General features: G+C 40.7%; 2 protein-coding genes across 5 annotated transcripts in view; one reads left to right on the forward strand and one right to left on the reverse strand.

The window, feature by feature from the left end:
* Positions 1–522: 522 nt before the first annotated feature.
* On the forward strand, positions 523–6,709 carry pdgfrl (platelet-derived growth factor receptor-like). Its single transcript, XM_036551694.1, has 6 exons — positions 523–736; positions 2,305–2,584; positions 3,381–3,532; positions 3,945–4,238; positions 5,553–5,689; positions 6,366–6,709. Exons 1-6 carry the CDS (start codon positions 682–684, stop codon positions 6,552–6,554), a joined length of 1,107 nt encoding a protein of 368 aa, XP_036407587.1. The 5' UTR covers positions 523–681; the 3' UTR covers positions 6,555–6,709.
* Positions 6,710–8,986: 2,277 nt separating this feature from the next.
* Positions 8,987–22,396, reverse strand: part of mtus1a (microtubule associated tumor suppressor 1a) — a 42,369-nt gene continuing 28,959 nt past the window's right edge. For 2 of the 4 annotated variants that reach the window (XM_036551526.1, XM_036551528.1), the window contains 8 exons: positions 19,685–19,751; positions 15,532–15,746; positions 14,232–14,337; positions 13,835–13,908; positions 13,534–13,629; positions 11,946–12,059; positions 11,685–11,782; positions 8,987–11,278 (listed from right to left, as the gene is read on the reverse strand). In XM_036551526.1, coding sequence (XP_036407419.1) covers positions 11,062–11,278; positions 11,685–11,782; positions 11,946–12,059; positions 13,534–13,629; positions 13,835–13,908; positions 14,232–14,337; positions 15,532–15,746; positions 19,685–19,751 — 987 coding nt within the window. In that variant the 3' untranslated portion in view covers positions 8,987–11,061. Of the gene's footprint in view, positions 11,279–11,684; positions 11,783–11,945; positions 12,063–13,533; positions 13,630–13,834; positions 13,909–14,231; positions 14,338–15,531; positions 15,747–19,684; positions 19,752–22,396 lie in introns of all 4 variants that reach the window. The other 2 variants (XM_036551524.1, XM_036551527.1) reach the window with 1 other exon arrangement.

Raw genomic sequence — 22,396 nt, forward strand, 5'->3', positions numbered from 1 at the left:
GCAACATATTGTCTATGAAGTAACAGAAAGTAGTATGGCATCGTTTTTCTATTGTTTTCTACTAACTAAACTGATGATAATAAATGTATTTTTCATTATAAGGGTCAGCTTCTTTCTTTGATGGCAGTTCAGTCCCCATTCGGGGTGCACAATGTTTTAATGAAGTGCAAAAGGAATTTTTATGGCTGGCATCATGAGAAGATACAGCTGCAAGCTTACATTACAGGAAGCAGCAGAAACAAATGGGTCCGCACAACTGTTTCAATAAGGGCAGGAATACTGTGGATTTGTGTGTCAGTTTGGTTCACAGACTGTGGATTTGTCCCAGCCCTCCTCATACTAAGCTAATTTAACTTGGGGTATTCCAGTATTGGTGATAATAACAGTCTACAAACCCAGACAAAGTTGTGTATTTTACCAATCCCCTGGATTCACCGTGAGCTTTGCAGAAATGTTAGTTTGGTCCACTAGGTGGCAGGAGAGAGGATGCATTTCCTGCTTTACAGAGGGAGTGAGCAGAGGTTTGAGACTCTGAGACTTTTCCCTTTTTCAGTGCAGATGTAGCCCTTAATGTGCACTGGACTGCTGGTGCCTACAGAACTCCAAGTCGGTGCTTCACGCTCCACTCCTGCACTGTGACTTCAACACTACGCTAACCCCTCACACCTCCGTCTGCACGCAATGAAGCTGTGGGTCCTCCTTTCCCTGGTGCTGCTGTGGGAGGAGGTCCAAAATGGTGAGTATTTTGACCTCTCTTTGTTCCTCTGGTCCCTTTTTTTCATCTCTGGCATCCTTTGTGTACTTTTTACCATAGTTTCTTTTTCCACTTATTTCTAAATGGTGCTGTAATCTGAGAATGCGAGGGAGGATTAGATTATTTCTGGAGAACCTTGAAAATAATCTGAAGTTGGCATAAACAACCGGGAACCCACGCGTTTGGTGAGAAGAAAAGTCGGAGGAGGACCTCAGTCAGTCAAGCCAAGTCAGAATATCTTTTACATAATTGCAAAGGCAGACACAGCAGTCATTTGAAAACCAGGGTGGTATATGGAAAGCTTTGTTATCCCATTGTTTTATACTTTCAGAGGTCATAGGAAATATTCTTTTGCAACTGTTATTAAGATTCATCTTAATCACAAATTATTATTTCATTTATCATTATTTGGAAAACATGAAAGGAATGTAGACAGAAAATCAAGCTGGAGAAAGTTAGCCTCTGAACCAATGACATTTGTTTTCGGGGCTTCCATGTCACATGGATGCTCGTCAGATTAGTCAATGGCTGTGCAGCAGGTGTTTACGATTAACCTGTTTTCTCCATAGCGGACGAGAGGAACACTGCGGAGAACTGACTTTCAACCTCCCACAAGGCACAGACACATTAATTAAATCAGAACAGTGGAAAAAGAACTACTCCCTTGCGGAGGAAGCTCTTTTCTTTCTCTTTCATAACTGTGTATTACCAATATGTGTCACAGTTAGCAGATGTATAGTTTTTACAGTGTGAATATATGGGATGCTAAACAGTCTGGAAACACACAAAGTTTAGAGTTGGCCTGCTTTGCACGTGATATGCCATGAAAAAAAGAAAAACATTTCCTGCCATAATGTTTATACAGCTGTGTGTAAGAAATATTGTCACTTGGAGTTCTCCAGATGTGGGTAGCGCCTAGCCTCCCTGTGATAAACACACCGTTATTTTTGGAGGTGAAACATACATGAGTGAGACAATGGAGGAATGCAGGTACATGGAGGGTGAAAACATGGCATCTTTGTAAATAAAGGACCAAATCAATGGTTTTAACTTGTAAGAATCAATAGAATTGTGTGCTGGTGAAAGTGTATGCATGTTAAAAATGTTATGTGTCACAGCTTACACATTGCTATGGTTATAGATTCCAATGTTTACTTCAACAAACTCATCTATCTCGAGGATAGTTAAGTTTTTAAGTGAAGCTATTTTTATACCTGAAGGGACATGTCAGAACAGAAGACTTGAGATCAGGCTAAAAACACAAAAGCACTGTTGTCCTGGCACAGAGAAAAATTAAGATAAATAGCGAGATGCTGTGCCTAACAAAACATATGTGTCCGCACACTACCACGTTGTTTTATTTAAATCTTGGCGTTATAAGCCAGAGTTAAACTGATAGAACCATGGGATACGGTTCAAAGGCTTCCTGCTTTCTTTGGATGAGTGCACCTTATGGCATTAATGAGCTAGGCGAGCGTGTGGCGTTGTTTTCATGACACCCGTCCGAGCGCGCTGGTCTCACTAATCTCCCTCTGGCCTGATCACCCCAGGCCTCTGCCAGCAGATCAAGCGCAGGAAGGAGGCGGGCGAGAACCGCATCAGGCCTGGCAGCAAGAGGGTGAAAGTCCGCTTCCCCAAACTGAAGGAGAAGGAGGGCTTGGGGAAGGGTCAGTCCCTCATGACACAGGTGCTGGACAAGGGCCGCTTCCTTCGCCTGGGAGACACCCTGACCCTTGTGTCTGGTAAGAACCTGGAGCTGCGCTGCAAGGGAACCCGGATTGGCTGGGCCTACCCTTCGTATCTGGACACTTTCAAGGACTCCCGCCTCAGGTAACACACAACCAGTCAATTTGTACTCTGTATTGCTTGGGGTAGCAAATAATCCTCATTTTAAATTAGCACTGCCTCAGTTACTAAAGAAAAGGGTATTTCTCTCAGTATTGCTTTGCATAACAAACAATGGGATAACTCTTACGAGTATTACATTGATTTCCATACAAAAGGATTGCTCTACCTGAGTATCACTGCATATTCCACGTTGAAGCTGTATTCTTTTCAACAGGGTGTATGAATGTAAAATGCTCATTGGATAAGGTTATTCACTAAAGAAACTGATTAAGAATTGCCTCACATTGGGCATGGATGAAAATGATAACCTGAGTGCTAATAACTGTTTAGGTTATTATAAGCTGGCAACAACATTTGGCTTTCTTAGTATATCATCAAATGTAAATTGTCTCCTGGTGTTATGTAACCATCTTGTGTATTGGGCAATAGGCTAGAAGCTGTTGGAAAGTTTTTGCACAACACTGACCTCATGTTTTGCCCAGGAATAGAGCAATATGTTACAATTATATTGTAAAAGTCTATTACAGCACAGTCCCATTCAACAGATAGAGGGCAATAAGCACCAAGCTCACCCCAGCAGTCTAAGTGTAATCTCAGTTTGCAGTTGTTGCCACTAGAGTGCATATTTGCACTACCACTGAAAAAGAAATTTTTGATAATGTGTACAATCTATGTGAAAGGGTATCAGTATTGTAGCTGTTACAGGTGAACTGCAGTTTGAGGATTACATGGTTTCTGAGAGCTGACCCTCAGAGTGGCCCTTTCTGTGTGACACCAGCATCAAACAGCAAGACAAGTACAGCCAGCTCATCCTGACATCGCCCTCTGCTGCTGACACCGGGGAGTATGGCTGCTGGGTTGTACTCTGTGATGGTACAGAATGTGAGAAGGACCCAGACCGCACCTCTGCTACCTACATCTACTTCACAGGTCAGCTCAGCACTCTGTATTAATCACTGCTGTGCTGACTGCAATCCACAGCCTATTGCCCTCTTAACCTCAAATGAATGCATGCTTACCATTTCAGATGCATAGTGATGGGGTGGCAGTATAGCATAGTAGTAAAGCACAGGACTTGTAACCAAAAGGTTGCTGGTTCAGTTCCCTTCTGGGGCACTGCCATTGTACCCTTGGATAAGGTACTTAACCTAGAATTGCCTCTGTAAATTTTCAGCTGTATAAATGGGTAACATAATTTTTTTAACCTATCTAAGTTGCTCTGAATAAGAGTGTCTGCTAAATGCCAATAATGTAATGTAGTGACAAGAAGGGCACAATCTAGACAAATTAGTGAACAGGGCACTTTGCACTTACGCATGTCTCCCTATTATGCACCCCTCAGACAAGGATGAACTGTTTGTCCCATCTACCATCCACTTCGAGATCGTCTACCTGCGTCCGGACAAGCCGGCCACCATCCCATGCCGGGTGACCAGCCCCCAGGCTAAGGTGTCCCTGCACCGCGAGGTGCCCCCGGAGGAGATCCCCGTGGACGGGACCCAGATCTCCTACAACCCCACCAAGGGCTTCATCATCCAGCAGCCCAGCCCCGAGCACAAAGGCGTGTTCTACTGCAAAGCCAGCACCAAGGACACGCCGCAGATCTCCAACAAATACCAGCTACTTTATGTGGAAGGTACACATAAACCGAAACACATACAAAAAAAAGTTAAATTTGCTGATATCTGTCATATTTTCATGATTTTCCTTCCAACATGATATTTTGATACTTTTGCTTTAACTGTCAATTGTCAATACCAACTGTCAAACTGTCAATACCAGAGAAAACAAGCTTACAAAAAACAACAGCTGCTATACTACAGTGGCTTCCAAGAACGGAGTCAATAAAGTTGTGTTATGTAGCCTCTATGCTGTATGGTTTCTTTTAAAGGCAGCCCAGATTAGATGAAATTATTTACCATGTGTTGCTGAAAAACTGAAACAGCAGCACGAAGAAGTCACTTTCCAGGATTGAGTGAGATGGATGGATTTGATTGTTTTGTTTGGGTTTCCATCAGTGGAAACTGAGGTGAAAGGGGATGAAAACACTGTTGTTGCACCCCAGAAAGGACTGAGGACTGACTCAGTGCTCCAGCTATCAGCTAGCTTGTACCTTGTCCGGCCAGCTGTTGAAACTTGGTCATACAGCACTTCTAATATTGTGACTCCATGTATAGCTTTCGCTTGTGTTGTACTTTGCCTCACTTGTAAGTTGCTTTGGATAAAAGCGTCTGCCAAATGAAGAAATGTAAATGTAAATGTAATGTCCTAACATCCTAACATCCTGTCCCCGTACTGTCGCTATACTTACTGTATGCACTTTTGTACGTGGCTTTGGATAAAAGCGTCTGCTAAATAAATAAATGTAAATGTAAATATAATGTAAATGTACCTGTTTCCCAACCACGCCTACTTTTAAACTCTGTGTTTTTTAATGCAAAAGAGCTACTGTACATTTATGGATGTGATTTGGGGAGTAGTTACAGTGCAAACTGGCACCAAGGTAGCTCTTAGTCATCAAGGTTATACTTTAGTTGTATTTTACCTGAGCCATTCACAGTTTACACACAAATTAGTTTTCCTCTGGTATATTCTTTGTTTTTCAGACAAACATATTTCCCACAAGCATCCAGAACATGTTGTTTTTACACTGTGTGGATACTGCTGGATAGTTTTTCTCTGAGGTATTGACATGCATGTGTCTTGGAGCCACTTTTGGTGAAACCGAGTACAATTAATAAAGAAATCACATAATTAACTCAAACCCACAATTCTATACCTGCCCGCTGCTACGAAGTGTTTCCTAAATTCATGTAACTTTTCTTCAACAGGTATTTTATTGTTGGGAAAAGATGTTTTGTGTCTGAGGCAGGGCTCATATATAAAGTGATAACTGAATTTTTTGTGGTCTTAATAATACAAATTTGTTTTGTTCCTGGTCCCCTCACAGTTCCCAGTGGCCCCCCCTTTGCCACCATTGAGGCGTCCTCCCCTCTTGCAAAGGGGGGTGACAATATCAATGTCACCTGCACGGTCCTGGGGGAGCCAGAGTTGGGTGTGAACTTTACCTGGACATATCCTGGTCAGGTGAGTGGCAGCGGCATTCCACAGGATAGAGGGCAGAGCAGTGTGTAGTTTCAACCAAATGATTCTGCCAGGCCTCTGCCTCACTCTGAGCCCCTCGGCACTCTCCCAGCACACCTGCTTCTTCTTCTGCTGCTCGTGGGCCCTTCTCTCTCTGTAGAGATTCCTGTCCAAACACAGCCAGACCCCTGGCCTCCAGACTCAGTGGCCTTAAATTCTCTGGCTCTGTTTGATTTACATATCACAGCCGGAGTTCATTTAACCAGGCAAACATTTGCCTTATTAAAGCCTTCTCTGGGGTTTTCCATTTGTGGCTAAAGGAAATGTCAGAGACCAAAGTACACCACTGGTCATACTGCCTAGCTTTTTCCTAAAATTGCTAACAGTCAGTTATATAAAAACAATGAGGACTAACAATATGAGTAGCACATGTTGCATGTACAGTATTAAAACCATCATGTGCATAGAATACCTGGATGAATCTTTTAATTAACTACACTGAAGAGCACTAAAATATGATTTTAGAGTACACATTTGAAGAGGCTTCTACCGTGAATTAATGTTTTGATCATCAACAAAGAGCAGGGTATACGCACCCTTGACCTGAGAGGGTATTCAAAAGCAAATGATAACCATCCGTCCCACAGATCTAATCCCCTATGCTGTATTTCCTTTTCAGGGCCAGCGGCCAGTGAATATCCAGGAGACATGGAGGTTGATAGACAGGGGTGTTGGGCACACCACCCGCATCTCCCAGAGCGTGATTACTGTGGAGGACACAGAGACCATTGATTTTGGGAACTATATCTGCCGAGCCAAAAACCAGCACGGGGAGACTGCAGTGGCCGCCAGCGTGAAATCTTACTAGCCACCCCTCATGCCATTTTGGGTGGGACAAGACAGGGTGAATGGAAATCCATGCAAACAGGGTGCACGTCTCCCTCTGCTATGTGTAACGCGCTCATATTTAGCATCTTGCAGCTGGATGGTGTTTGTGTATGTTCACTGTTCCATCAAGGCTGTCTACGGGACTGATAAAGCTTTGAAATAAAATGGTTTTATATTTTAGGTAGAGCTTTCTATGGGAATTTCCATTCTTCAGACTCACTGACTTAAAGCTGTAGTAGATCAGTGATAGAAGGAGTGAGAACGAAAGGCCATTTCAGTACAGCACAATACTTTTTGCTTCTATACTTTGCTGGAGAAAAAACTTAGGAGATAATTACTTAGAGAGAGAGAGAGAGAGAGATGAGATGGATTTACTAATAAGTAATAATTCAAGCAAACTTTATAGTGATTACATAGTTTGTGGGATCAGTTCTCATTACCATTTGTAATAGTTCAAATGAGGAATGAACCGCATCCCCACAATGGTACAGACACCAGTTATTTTCAGGGTATGTAATGCTAAATGTATGAACATAACTACAATACATCTTTACATTCCCTGACAAAATGCAGGGAGCCCTCTTAGCCATAGGCAATGCACATACACACATAAATACTAGAATGGTATGAGTGGTGGTGGGAGGGGGGTAAGGCAGTAGACCTGTTCTGTTCCACAGTTAGATGGAGACCATCTATGGCCGATCTACTTATAGGGAAGCTACTTATAGAGAGCGCTGTCTCGTGTAGCGGCTGATCTCTGAAATGGGATGTAGATACGAACAGACACACAGGCGCACCGACGTTCTGGCACGAAGGAACATAAAACATAGTTTATGGCTGAGCTGTGCAAAGAGAGTGCCTGCCTTTAATGGACTCCTTATGTGGAATGCAGGCCCTGCTCTTATTTTGGTGCGTAAGAACACACTTACTGTATTTTTCCTAAGCCCTCCCTTCACAGCACCTCTGTGGGCTGGCTAGAGTCATTTCACAGTTTATAAGGAGCACTTTCCAACATTGAGTGTGACTTATTTTGGTTTATGATTGAAATTTTTAATGGAATCTAAGGACAGAGATTCCATTCTATTTATTCTTGTCAAATCCTTGATCCTCTTTAGACAATAAAACAGTAAACCAACAAGCTGTACAGTACATCTTTAAAAAAAAGCTTCTGGATTACACAGTACAGATATATGCTTGGATAAAAGTAATATGTTAGCATTACATAACCTGCATAACTAATAGGAGAACATGAATAAACTGCATTTAAATGGAGCCTTAGTGCCTTTTATCTAACCAATAAATTAAGGGATTGTTTCACAGTCAGATCAGAATCTGGCCAGGACACTGGGCAGCCCCATAAGTGTCGTGGGATATTTAAATCAACATTACGACTGCCAATGGTTATTATTATCCAAAAGACTGCATCTTTTACAGCACTGTCCCCTTCATTACATCAGTTTTCCATGTGATCCAGAAGGAAGGAAATCTCCTACCCAACCAAGCACAGCTCCAATTAGCCTGAGCAATAACAGTAGATGGTAGGGTGGTATGATTGCTGGCAATATACACAAGCTAACAAAACTAATAATATATTGGATATTTAAACAAAATATGAATAATTTTTTAAATTATGATGGGACAGGTGTGTCATTTTAAAGGTATATGAAAAATATTGTGATGAAAAAAGAAGGCAGGAGGCAGGCCACACAAATCACCTTGATGCATGGCTGTTCTTTCAGATCCACAAGCATGCCAGGTGTTTTTAAGGTCACACAGCGATTTCAACACCACATTCCAACATGTTCTGCTTCTTTGACATGTTTTTCCCCATTTAATTTGACTGAAGCAGTTGATCTGACTCATTAGTCACTGGCATAAGGAAGTGGATGCAGTATGTGTGGCATTTTTAATTATACCCAACATAAGGTAAAATAGTCTGTGCTCCCTCATCCAAGCTATGCAAAACACTACAGTACCTTTGACAGATGTTACATCACATTATTGTCATTTGGCAGATACTTTTATCCAGAGCAACTTACATAGGTCACAATTTTATCCATTTATACAACTGAATGTTTACTCAGGCACCTGTGGGTTAGGTACCTTGCCCAAAGGTGCAACAGTAATGCCCCAGTGGCGAATCAAACCAGAAATCTTTTGGTTACAAATCCTGCTCCTTACCACAGCACCACACGTCTGGTGGATATTGTATCATCTACCAGTGCACCAGTCATCCCATTAAAAAAAACAACTGCCTTGCCATTTGTTCAGCAACACATTCAATCATAAATTAAATATGCTTGTATATTACCCTTCAGATAAATTTTCAAAACCTTCAGGATAGACACACAAAAAAAATTATGCCACTGAATGATTCAACACAACACACAGAAACAAGCTCCAGCCATTATATAATATTTCATATATGACTTTTATTAATTGCATATTTTGCATAACTTCACACCAATAAATTTCAACATCCACACAGTTATTTTTGGGATACAATTTCAAGAAAATCTTTCTAGACATTACTCTTAACATATGCATTAAGCTTAGCTTTTTATTTCCCCCCACCATCAAACTGCAGTGACATCTTTGTAAATCAAGGGACTTAAAGCTGCAAAAGGAGCAGTGGGACTGGGTTAACATGAGCGACTGGAGGCAGTTCTCTGGAGTCTCTGTGGCCTGGACAGCAGAGGGTGCTCTCGTTAGTAAAGCATGCATGTTGTTGTTGGTCCCGTGGTCCCCAACAGCACAGCTCTGTTGTGCTGAACCCGTGATGGATTTACTGTATACCGACAAGCCAACATGTGAGCACACAGCTGAGGGCCAAGACACCAAAATCCTCCACCTTTACTCCAAGGAATTCCCTAATAATACTGGCAACACATACTGGTCATTATGCGTGGTTGTTTATACTTGCTGGATGAAAGTGTGACCAGAAGCTAAAACAATGGACAAAAAGAGTGGTGTAGTGGAGAGAAATACTGGGTGAAAAAGTGAAATGTACACATTTTTGGTATGGGGAAAAGCTATACACCTCATAGAAAGCTTACATTTATGTATAATCAAATGCAGATGATTGCAGCAGCTTTTCAAACTATGTTAAATGAACACTAATATTTAAAGGAAGGCATCCAAAATATTTACAGGAGCATAATACAACATCATGACTGACTTTCCAGTGGATATGTGATCAAAATCCTAGATGCAAGACTCTTAATTCCCATGATATCTCCTCCAAACCTCCAACTGAAGATCTGAATACAGTGACATGAAGATTGACAGGCAAAATGGCAGCTGTAAGCATAAAGTAAAGCATGTCTGTGGTTGCAAATCATCTGTAAAACAGGATGATTGGCAAATCATGCACAACATAGACCATACAAAGCCTGAAGCAAGAGTTCATTTTGGCCTGGTTCTGAACACAATGCCTGTTAAGATGGTGTAAGGTGTGGCCAATGCTAAAGTTGGGCCAGCATCTTTAGTTTCTGATTAAAATGTCATACGTTATCCATCCCTTGTTAGACTGAACATGTTACAAGAGCTTATTTCAATTACAGGTACCCCAAGTAAGAGCACCAACATAGTCAAACAGAATTCTGAATTAGATAAAGCAAGAGATTAGCAAGCTGTTTTTGGTGTAAGAAAAAGACTAAACAAAACTAACAATACAACCTGTAGCCCAACCAAATCTTATTCAATGCATATGATCAGGCATCAGGATCCCTGCAGTGTAGACAAGTAAATTTTATTGTATTTTATTTTCTTTAAAATAAGATGAATGCATTATGCTAGTTCACACCCAATGTAGTGGTACATGAACATAGCAGTACTCAATACAGATCTATGTTAAAATAAAAGGCAAGAAGGGACAACAGAAAAGTTATGGTTCACATACCTGGTCAGTATGCACTTAATATTCATTTTTATGCCATGTTCGTATCAACACATTATCAGTCATGAAAAGGCTCCGTCTGGGAAAGCCCTTATCCTCACAAACTCCCCTTTGAGAAGGGCATTCATTTTTGGATTTCGTTGTGTCGACGCATTTTACAGACGTCGAGTTTCCAAAACATGAAAACATCCACTTGTTATTTTAACAGACAAAAGACAGCCTTAGACACACACACCCAAGGGCTGGCACCTACTTTCACACAGCAAACCTGCCCGGCAGACCAGCTTTCACTGAGCAAAAGGAACCGGATCCATACACGGTGATTATCTACAAGCCCTGAGATTTCCTTTTTTCCTCCAAAAAAGGCAAAAAGCAAGGGTGGCCTTGCTCTTTAAGTGCTTCTGTGCAACATTGTCTTTCAAAAGTCTTTGTAGTAAATTACATTTTACAAGTATCAGCAGAAAGTATATCCATTTTGGAATATTTCTCTTCAGGTGACGATTCATACACAGCTAATATAGCTTTTCGTCTTGAATTATACTGTCCACTCAGGTGTTACCAGAATGCTTCCATGAAACCTGTGCTACCGTTATCTGGGTGACACTGGTGCGCTGGAAAAGACACCCGAGTTGCGTGGAGACTGGAAAGACTTGGAGGGTGAGGAGGGGGATAGTTTGCGAGGGCTGGTCAAGTCTCCATTGTGAAGCTTCCAGAGAAGCTCTTCATTTTCCATGGACAGCCTTTTGTTCACTTTGGACTCCTTCTGAAGGGATTCTTGCAAAACTGCTTGTTCTGTCGACAGTTGCCTTCAAGGAAGCACAAAATCACAGTTGCGTGAAATAAAAAACACCAAGCCTCTAACCAATCCAGTATTTCACCAGTTTTATATTTGAAAAACCTGCAGACACTCCAAGACAGTGAAAATCCTACTATTTACACAATACAGTATTTACATTACTATAGAATTATATGTTTATTATACAATATTCTTATTCTCATGCATGGGACAGGCCTCCATGTGAAATGTTTCCTCACCAAAAATGTTTTTGCTCCCAAGTGGATTTCACTGCACCTCTTTAACAGCCTGAAGCATTTCATGTCCATGTACCAAATTCCACTCAAGGGAGGGTAGATTTAAAATGCTAAAGGCAGAGTGGAATGTACCAGCAGGTTTGCATATAATAAAAACAACATAAAACATAGTTACTCTACCTTGATAAAGCAGCATGCTTATCCATCCTGGCTTTCAGGTCTTCATTTTCTTGTTGGATTTTTTTAAGGCTTTCATCCAATTTCACATTTTTCTCCATCTATGATGTAAAAAAGACAAGCAATTCAATTTACACTATTGCTTAAAACATATTTTGTACTGTACTGAATATACCTACTGAGGACAACAGAAAAGTACTGTATTGGTGCAAATGTATTCGTGTGGTCTTGCTCTAATTTTCATTTGCTCTCTAATGAACTCACCAGTTTGTCCATTTGCATCAGTTTTTTATCCTGCTGATGGAGCTGTTTGTTCTTGATATCTAGGACCACTTTGAGACTTTCCAGTTCCTGCTCCAAATAGAGGGTGTGGGAGTCCTTCTGTAACAGAAAATGATTTAGTTGCACCCTGGATTTTGCCAGACACCACTGTATGCTCTTGACACCACGTAAGGGCCACCATGAGTTCACGACCTATTATGGTTGACCAACTAAAAGCATTGGTTCCAGCTCTGATTTCTGCTTGGTATCTGCCTCACATTCTGGTTTCAGCTTGTACTTTCTCTGATGCACTCATGCTGATAAAGGAAGCAGATTCAAAGGGATAACATATTTGAGGTAGGTAGCTGAATTTGACAATTCAGCCATGTAAAAGAATCTTCCATTATATTTCAGTACCACTTCAAGTTAATGTGGGGAGGAAGGGAAACAATTAAGACTGACAATGAAAACAAGGAAAACCACAGTAAGAAAAAATCTTAGCTTAAAAAATGGTAGCATGCATTTGTGCATGACAGAAAATGTCACACAATGCATTTCCTTTTGAATTTCACCACCTGAACACAGCCAGCTACAGCACAAGCGCTCACAGTGACCCCATTCACTGGCAGTGAACAAGACCACAGCAGATGCAGTTCTTCCAAGGGCCAACAGAGGGTATCACACATTGCACAGTTCACACAGAATGCAAAAGACATACAGAAACACTACAAGTGCAGGTGTACATAGTCATGCAAATGCAAACGCAAATACATGAAGGAATACATTATGTGGTACTGAATCAGTCCCAATGATTATCAGGGACTCTAATTTATTATATCTTTAATATTTTATAATAAAAATCAATCTCATGGCCATGGGAGTCTATCATGCCTCAATCCCGCTGTTATAGTTCTACAATATATAGCAGATAAGTAACAGTGTGAACAATCTATATCCATTACCTGCATTCTCAAAATCAAGACCTTTAAATGCATACATTCTCTCAACTGGCCTTTTGCCTTATTAAAAATGCAGTTAGTTAGCTGAATAATCTATACTCATTCGCAGATACATAAATCAGTTTGACAGCTCATTTGGTTGCATCCTTTCCGTTTCAGATCACATTAGGTGTACTCAAACAGAGCTCATTTTAGCAAAATTAAGCTTAAAGGTGGTCTTATAATTGCATGCCACAAAATGAAAAGCTAGGCAACACATTCAGTGAACAAACTAGCCTGTGCATATTGTAAATGTCACTGGATACTGAGAACCAAATAGGGATATCCACAATAAAATGAGTGGATATACTGCACACAGTACACAATTTTCTAATGTGAAGAAAATGGCACTACAATAAACACAATTAAGAGAATAGGAATGTGTGTCTGACCAGCATGGATTCTTCATAAAATTGAATGCATAATTGATAGTCATGCAAAACACTCAAAAAGGTGAGAGTAATAATCACTTTAATGGGCAAGGTTTATGCCCCACCAAACTATCACCACTAAGGAATCTTAATAGCAATAGCTTCTCTTGTCAATCACAATTCACACCGAGAATGCAAGGCAGCATTTCACATTGGTTTTACCTGATTTTTTTCAGCCAGCATTCTCCTCCTTTCCTCCTCAGCCTCCACCTTCTCTTTTAAAGTGTTGTTTTCAGTCATAAGTTCTTCAATTTGTTCCTGTAAGAACACATTTAGTTCAGTGGAAAAACTTTTGAGGCCACTCAGTCCAGAACATATGGTTCATGTAATAAATAAATTTAACTTGACCAAAGTGCTCTTTGATAATGCCAATTATACATGTGAGATGGACATTTCTGAATATACATTATTCCAAATAATAAATAATTAATAAAATGCGTAATAAAATTAATTGGTAGCTTACTGATAATTTGGTTTCTGCATCCTTCAGTGATTTGTCCAGAGTCTGGATTTCCTGTTCATGAGCTTTCCTGAGATCTGAAAGGGAAGAGTCATCTCAAGACAAAGGATACCAACAATACTATCAAAACAACAGTACATGTTACCTTACATTTCAAAACATATGCTTTACATTTTTAAAACAAAGTTTATGAAAGTCCTGTGAATAATCAAATGAAGCATCCAGTTAGAGAACATTGGAAAACACCAAATTTCAACTGAATGACACAGACAACTTTAGAAGCAGTCACACAGAATGTTTCATTAAGTCACAGAATTAGTGCTATTTCAGGACTAACAAAGTCAACCTTGAGTAACCCTAGATAATGTTAGAGGTCAAAGTCAGGAAAAAACAAGCTAACCTTCAAAAGTGGTTTCATACTGTTGTGTCAGACTCTCCACCTTCTCAGCATGGCTGGCTTCCAGTTCTTTCCGCAAAGCTTCATGTTTGGATCTTAAATCATCCACCTACAAAGGAGGAATAAAATGATCTTTGGAGATATCATACCACCTTTCTAATTGCTTCCATGCTCAAAAGTTGAGTCATACGTTCAGATTTCAACATTCTTATGCTTTTTGTCTGCATGACAGAAATCTACCACTTTTGACATATTACATTGTCACAATGTATGTGTAAAAAAAATCTTGCCATGGACTAATAGTCATGAATCTCAGTTCCATTTAGCAGTGAAAACAGAATGATTAAACCTGTGCAATAAAACCAACAGAGAGAAGGGCATGGAATTAAAAGTGATGAATCACACTTTTTTCATGACAGAATCATTTATACAGTATAAATCTCTGCACTCTTTGCAATACAGTTCTATCCTCTTGCTCGTAATTACCGCAGAGTGCAGTCTATTTCAATAGAATGGTATTCAAGGAATCAGCTGAATAACACAAACTATGCTTTGAGCAACAAAGGCAAGGAGACCACACTGACAGATTTTAAACACAGCGACACTAAAAACGTCAACAGCAGGATCCAACATGCACCTTCCAATGAATACCACTATGATGGCATAATGACGGCACATACTGCCTCCAGGGCCTTTTTGTAGACCTGCAGAATCTTAGCCTTCAGCAATGGGGGACTGACTGCCTGAATCTTTGATTTGCCTTGACATGTGTAAGACAATGACAGAGCCTCCATTAGAGACAGCCTTGTTTGGTCATACAAATAATATCTGTGGCTCAGAAATGACATTAAATAGCCATTAGTTACACACTCCTTCCCCTCTGTCTTTGCCTAAACACAAAAAATACAGATTCAAATAAGAAATTTCATGCATATTTCCTAAACAGACCCAAAAAAAGGAACAAAAGGTAGGCAATGTCAGTGACTTGTTCTAATAAAGAGTCCATAAGTTTGGGAACAGAAAATAATTCAATATCTAGACAACATTCTGGAAAGGGTGAAACACTGATCCTTACTTGTGCAGCTAATATGCTTTTAAATATTAACATGGAACTTAATCAATGATCTATATTAGATCTAACAGTGCAGTGCAGTTCTAACTGCCTTTATTGTTATTCGCCAATCAGAACTGCTTAACCTAAGCAGTGGTGAGTGTGAGCGAATTTGAGTGAACTTAAACAAAACTGGATATTATTTGTCGGCAGTAATAGAGCCCAGATTACTCAAGTTCCCCCTTTACTCACCTGCTGTTGCATCTGGTTCTTGTACTTGTCGGCCTCCTCCTGGTAGGCCTCGTGGACCTTCTCCCACTCGGCTGAGTAAAAGGCTTTGAGGCGCTCCTCCAGGTCAGCCAGGTCACTCTGGTGCTGCTCCTGTACCTTCTGCAGCACCCCCTCAAAGGTCACGTGGAGCTCGTCCTTCTCCTTCTCGAGCGTCTCACATGATGTGGCTGATGTCACTGAGAGGCAATATCACAGCATTTAAAATTCAACTCTAGTGCACTGACCATTGTGCAGTTTATCACGCATACTCCTTAGCACTATGAGCCCTGTCCTATTTTGTTCTGTTTTTGAGGTTTTGGAGTCCCCTCAGTTTTAGGCAGATTAGATAGGATCTGTACTGGTTATCCAAATATGCCATATATCATTTAGTTAAAAACCAATTTGTCTAATGGAAAATGTCATCACCTGCATACAACATCAGGAATATGATATGGCCTTTTATTTTAGGTAATATAATTTGCTTGTAAAAAAGTGTTTACGTGCATGCCCCTCCAAGGGCAAATGTATCACAACTCTTATCTCTGCAGAGACTAATGGCTTAGACTGTCGGATAGTGTACATATAAAAATCATGTGAGGGGGATATTCCACTACTTTGTAAAGTTAAAAGTATCAACTGAATGCCAGGTGAAAATATTCTCAGAAATTTGAAAGTTAGATACAGGTGATTTCTAAGCATATTTTCACCTGGCATTCAGCTGATACTTTTAACAGTTAGATACAAATGTTGTCTTATTTAACACACTGCAAACTATAAACCGTTCAACCTAAATCCTGAAAATAATTGCAAAACTAATGCAAAACACAACAAATAATCTACCTAAATAATCATATAAAATCTACACAAAAACAACAATACATTGCTGTATACATTTTAAGTGATTGCAATCAAATGTCTTAATAAATTAGTTCACATTACAGTTATAATACCAATTAGAAGCAAAACTGCTATCAATCATCAAGTCTGGTCGTCGTTTACGTTTACATGGTCAGATAAGGGGAGAGAGATATACAAATACACTGCATCCATCAAAAGGAGGATATTACATCTTCATTTTACACAATCCTGTTGTTTACTGACATCTGACCGAGCACTATGTAAGACCCCACTATGTAAGAAAATGTTTCTATGCCCTGAAATGACCAAGATATTGAACAAAGATGAACTGGAGTTTTTTCTACAAGTAAATGAGAAAAAAAAAAAAAAAAAAACTGGTGATGCAAAAATACAGGCAGATCTGCACCACTGCTGCAGAGTCAATTTTACATTTACTGATGATATATTCACCACATTGAAAGCGAGAAGCCTCCTGCACACCATGAAGTGACAGTTATTCCACAGAGAATGAGGTAAGCTCAAATGGCCGCAATGTGCAACTTTCGGGTTCTAGGGGTTAAGGAAGATGCATCACAGATTTTAAGTATTCTGTGCACAGATACACAGTGTTTTGTTCGGCAAGGGGTTTTTTATACAATACAGAATTGTGCAGTTAATGGGCACACAAAAACATGCCTCAGATCCCAACAAAGCCACACTTTCACAACCAGCTGGAATAGCCATGTCCTAAATATTTCCACCACTTGGGGAAAAAAACTCCCTTTATTAACAACAGATGCGACTTATCTCCTAGCAGTTTCAAAAGGCAAGGTTGAATATTGCACAATTACTTCAAGCAGTTAATACAAGCAGTTCAAAAACAAAGCTGATTGTCCCAGCTGCTGAGGATAGTCTCTCTGCATTATCTTCTCCATTCTGTCATAGTAACGGGCACAGAAATAAACAGGATGAATTTGTCCCTGCTTCCTGGTGGTGCTCATGAAGTGGTGCTCAGAGCTGTTCAGCAGTTGGCCCCAAACAGATTTAAATCAGTGGGCTGCTGCTTCAGAGATGACATAAGAGCAGCAGCTGTGTACAACAGGGCAGTCTTTATTGTATGACTGCTGACAGAGTGACAGGTGTGGCAGATGCTCTTTATTCTAAAATAAAACAATATTTCAAACTTAAATGTGTTTATGAGCACAGTTTAACATTGTCACTGAAAATGCACTGTGCTGGTCCACCCACTGTGGGAGTAAAATGAGTCCCACAGTAACAAGTCAACAGACCTCTCCCAGAGGAATGAAGTATGTGAAGATCAATCATGTGTCTCTGCCACAAAGCGACATTATTTTATATATTATACATATGTTTAAGAAATTACCTGAATATTCTGAAAAATTAACAGCATTTAAGAAAGAAGTCAGTTGAGCCAAGACGAGACAAGCTGCCGTTTTCCACTAGAAGCATAACACACATCACCCTATGAACCAGGCCTGGCACTCAATAATGGCTTGATGGATTACATTAATCTGTGGTATGATTCAATTAGTGAGTAAATGCAAAAAAAAAAAACCTCCTGCCACAGAGCCCTGTGTGTGTTGTATAAAACAAGGGTGGAATAGTGAGCCTCAGAAAAAAAACAGGCACCAAGCAATATTCCAGTCCCAGAGGCAGAGCTACTTCTACAGGTCATCTGAATTGCCTCAGAGGTGAAAAAATACTAGACTAATTTCTATTCCATCCTTGTCAAACAATGTTTAATATTGTCACTTTAAACCATTCAAAAGCACTGAGACACTCTTTAGTAGTAATCCCCTTGACGCAACGTAAAAAAGCTATTGACCTGGTTGGTTGATACATTCAAATCAAATCAAGTGGAGACCAAATACAAAAATCCTGGGCATGCTGTTGGTGTTTGTGTTAGTGTACAGAGGCGACCCTACCAAACTGCTACCACAAGTGAAAACAGGAGCTGAGCTTAGAAGCCCAGAATAGGAGGGAGACCAGATGAATGTTTGGGCTCTACATCAGGCTGTGGCATGTGCAACAGCAGAGAGCCTGGCATTCCATAGCCATGTGTAAAAAAGTTACAGGTCATACGACACTTGCAGGCAAAAATTAATTATAGATAAGAATAATTGCAGCCCTGGGGAGAAAGGGGGCAAATACCTAGGATGGAGAGGTTGCCGTTTCCAAAGGATGTCCCTATCACTTGCTTTTCATCAATGAGATTCGTGTGTACAATAGCACAGCCTTGGGGACCAGTGCCACAGGTGGTGATGATGACAATGTGATTGCCAAATGTGACAACTGCCTCAAGATGCATGGGCCAAGTGTAAGGAGATCATGCTTCCATTTTTTTTTTTTTTTTATAAGCCAGCTCTGGGTACCAGCCAATGAACACAACACTGCAACGACCTAACAAGTAGTATGCTGTGACATCATCGGAACAACAAGCTCACACTGGCAATCTGAACTCTGAAGGGGAAACCCGTGAGCCAGTTACAAGCTTTGCATGCAGATCTATGCATTCTCTCTGTTCATGGTTACTCCGCAGTACCATGCTCCAACAGCACAAGGGGGCTTATGGGGGGTCCTTTTTAAACATGAGCACAGAAAGAATGCGCTGCTAAACTGACACACTAAGATTATTGATAATAAAGTCATGTGGACGGCTTTAGGGTATATTTCAACTTAACAGAAATAAGCTGTTGTGAGGGGGCCCCATCGCCACTGATCATGTGCTATGAATCGTGGATTTTAAAACCCCTCAGTCCATCAACATCCACAAGCACTTAATTCATCTCTAAAAAACCCCAGTGTAACTGTGCTAGGCTTCCACCAGGATGACATTTCTGTCCTGGGAATAGCTGTGGCGCTAGCTGAAGCCTCTTTGGGTTGGGGTCAGCCTAATAGCCCTCAGGGGAATTTGGACTGAGTAATCTCCTATGTAACAAGGCCAATGAAAGAACATCTCCCAAATATGTACTGCTGTGTCACATGCCAAATGGTGGATAGGGGGAAAAAAAATTACAAATAAAAAATTTTCCGCACTGTACCACAAGACACAGGAGTAATGACAATGTTGTTGGGAACAGTGCCACTTCTCTATCAGATTCATTACTGGGCTTGTGACTGACATAAGCCATCAATTACAGTACTTAACTATCATTATGCCTTTTTGCTCTGTGCATGAAACATAGCGTTGCTCTTACAAACACAGTCAGTTTCACAATAGCAGGCATAACAGAGGCTCTCTGGCAGGTAAAGGCAATGTCTTCTGTTTGATTCTTACCTAGCTCCTCGCGCAGAGTCACCAGCTCCTGTGACAGCTCTTGGCACTGCTTCTGGGCCTCATCTCGCTGCAAAAGGAAACTCTTTGTTACACATTCAATATTTTCAAGCATTTTTTCCACACAGAACAAATACAGTATTTCAGAGTTACAATACAATACAATACAATACGGCTTTACAACACAAAAAGCTTTCAGCACATACGATTAAACAATTTGTCTACCAACACAAATACACAGTTGAAGCATACAGTCATAAGGCTTAAAATAGTTTAAGAGTATTGAAACAGGTCTTTAAGCTTATTACTGTTGCATTTTTCCTGTGAAATGGAGATTATCAAAGAAATAATGTTAACAGACATGCTACAAAACAAACAAAATGCACATTGTGTTGCTGGTCTAACGGACAGAAAGCAACTACAGCCTATTTCAGGTCAGGATATTACAAGCAGCTCCATCCTTGCAAAGCTCAATTCTCCCCATCTCCTCCCAAGTTCAGTGTAACTAAGATAGAGCTGAATAAATCTCTCCATAATGCAGCAAAGCCTAGATATATTCATTCAATTAGTAATCACAAACTATATTAATCACCTCTGCCATGTGCAACGTCAGTTTCATACTTAAAAACAACCCTAATAAAACTCTACACATCTTTTTAATCTATAAATGTGCACCAAGTAATATTTCTCATGTAAACAAGAGAATGCACACAACAAACAGAAGTCGGAAATGTGCATGCTCCCCAATGCGTCTGGTGGATAGGGAGACAGCAGAAACCAGTCCCTCTCTTAGCATCTGTGTGGAGAGCAGCCAGAACCAGGTCTGCAGTGTTCCTGTCAGCCTCCCACACCGACGCAGAGATGACACAAAGCATCCTGTCACCCTCATCCCATCTCTCTAAAGATCAATAACTGAGCCTGAGCAAACCCTTCACCGCACAAAACAGTAGTCCCCCTCCCCTCCTGTCCCCAGACACACAAGCGCAGTCTGCTCTTCAGAGATCGCAGCACAAACCGAACCAAACCAAACCTGCAGTACCCAGGGAGAGCAGAGCAGACGCTATCCAGTGGCAGGAACGCAAAGTGCTGTGCGGCTGGATGATAGTGCTAACATCCAGTACCCTGTCATCACATCCCGGCTGCGGTGCGGAACAAAGAGAAGTGCTTTACCCTCTTCCCGATGCAGGGAGTGCTAATGCACGCTCTGCTGCCGGAGCAGCCCATGGTCCCGGAGCGTACATGCGTTCCTCCAGCGGAGAGGCTGGAATGTGAGGAGCAGGAGTGCAGGTGGAACCTCCACCTCCTGAAAACTGGTCCGTCTACATTGGAGGAAGTACTAAAAGCAGCTCCATTGGACCTTGCCTCTCACAGCTGCCTCTTGTGCCGTCTGGCTACCGTATTCCTTCTGAGAGTGGGGCAGCAGAAAAGGAGGCTGCACTGAGCTACGGGGTTGGCTTTGCACAGCTGGAGTGGGATTACTTTAAATAACAGTGACAGCGCGCATGAAGAATTGGGTGTTTGACATTAGACTGATCGTGAAGCACTTACTGAATTGCTACATGTTACAAGAGAAGCCTGAAGGACGACCTTTATAGATGATAACAGGAGAGCACTTCATTTCCACTGTTACGCATGGAATGTGTTAGTAACAACGCTCCTTGATGCAGTGCTGTACTGTGTAGTGTTGTGAAAGACCTTTTATTGCTCGCTTTCAGATTATTTCAGTCTAAGGCTTTGACTGAAATTACCCAGCCAGAAAATATCTCTCATAAAAAATAAACGAAGTCAACTCTATTCATGTTTCCTGCAACAGAGGGGCACAGTAATACATGGTCTTTTCAATTAACTATCAATGTTTTTCATACTGTTTACCTCTTTGTAAATAAGTGATCATCTAATAGGATCCTTTCGTAGATTAGTCTGCTTTGAATTTACAGTTGACTGCGCTTGTGTAGATCTTCCTAAAGAAAATACATCCTTGCCCTAGAATAGCATCCTGCTATTGTAGCTACCTTGTTCCCCCCATTATCTAGACAGATGTTTATCCTTTGTATGTTTCCCAGATGAAACTGAAGAACATAATATGAAATATTAAACCAGACTCCCTATCAGAAATTAAACAGAAAATGATCAACTGAGATGAAATTTAAGGTATTTGGAAGTGCTCATTATAACACAATTCAACAGCTCATGGTAGGTAGTAATACGATAATGAAGACATGAAGGGGAAAAAAAGGATTTAAGTGGGTAGGGGGGGAGTCATGGTGTGGTGGGGTTTATGGGCACTTGTGTGGAATAGGAGTTTCTTTCCTGGCTGGTACATGGTTGTGTTCCAACCCTAATGAAGGTAATCATTATCTCATCTGGAGTTAAAAGTACTACCAGATCAGGGTACAGGTATACATTTGAACATTCGATGCTTATGATGAGAAAAAAACTGTTCCTAGAGGAACTGCATTAATGTGTGTTTTTGGTAGTATGGTTTGGTGGTTAGGGAACTGAGCATGCAACTATAAGGCTTCAGGCTAAAATGGCAGAAGGAACATCACTGTTGTACACTTCAAAAGTGTTAAGCCTGAATCGCTACATTAACCAGCTGTATAAAAGGGTTCACAAAACCCACTACATAAGAAAAGGGCATCTGATAAAGTACATTATAAATTTGTATTAATGTGTCTTCCTCTGACAGGAATAATTGAAATCTTCACCTGGAAC

Source organism: Megalops cyprinoides, chromosome 18, assembly GCF_013368585.1.
Source record: "Megalops cyprinoides isolate fMegCyp1 chromosome 18, fMegCyp1.pri, whole genome shotgun sequence".
In the NCBI taxonomy this organism is placed as follows: domain Eukaryota; kingdom Metazoa; phylum Chordata; class Actinopteri; order Elopiformes; family Megalopidae; genus Megalops; species Megalops cyprinoides.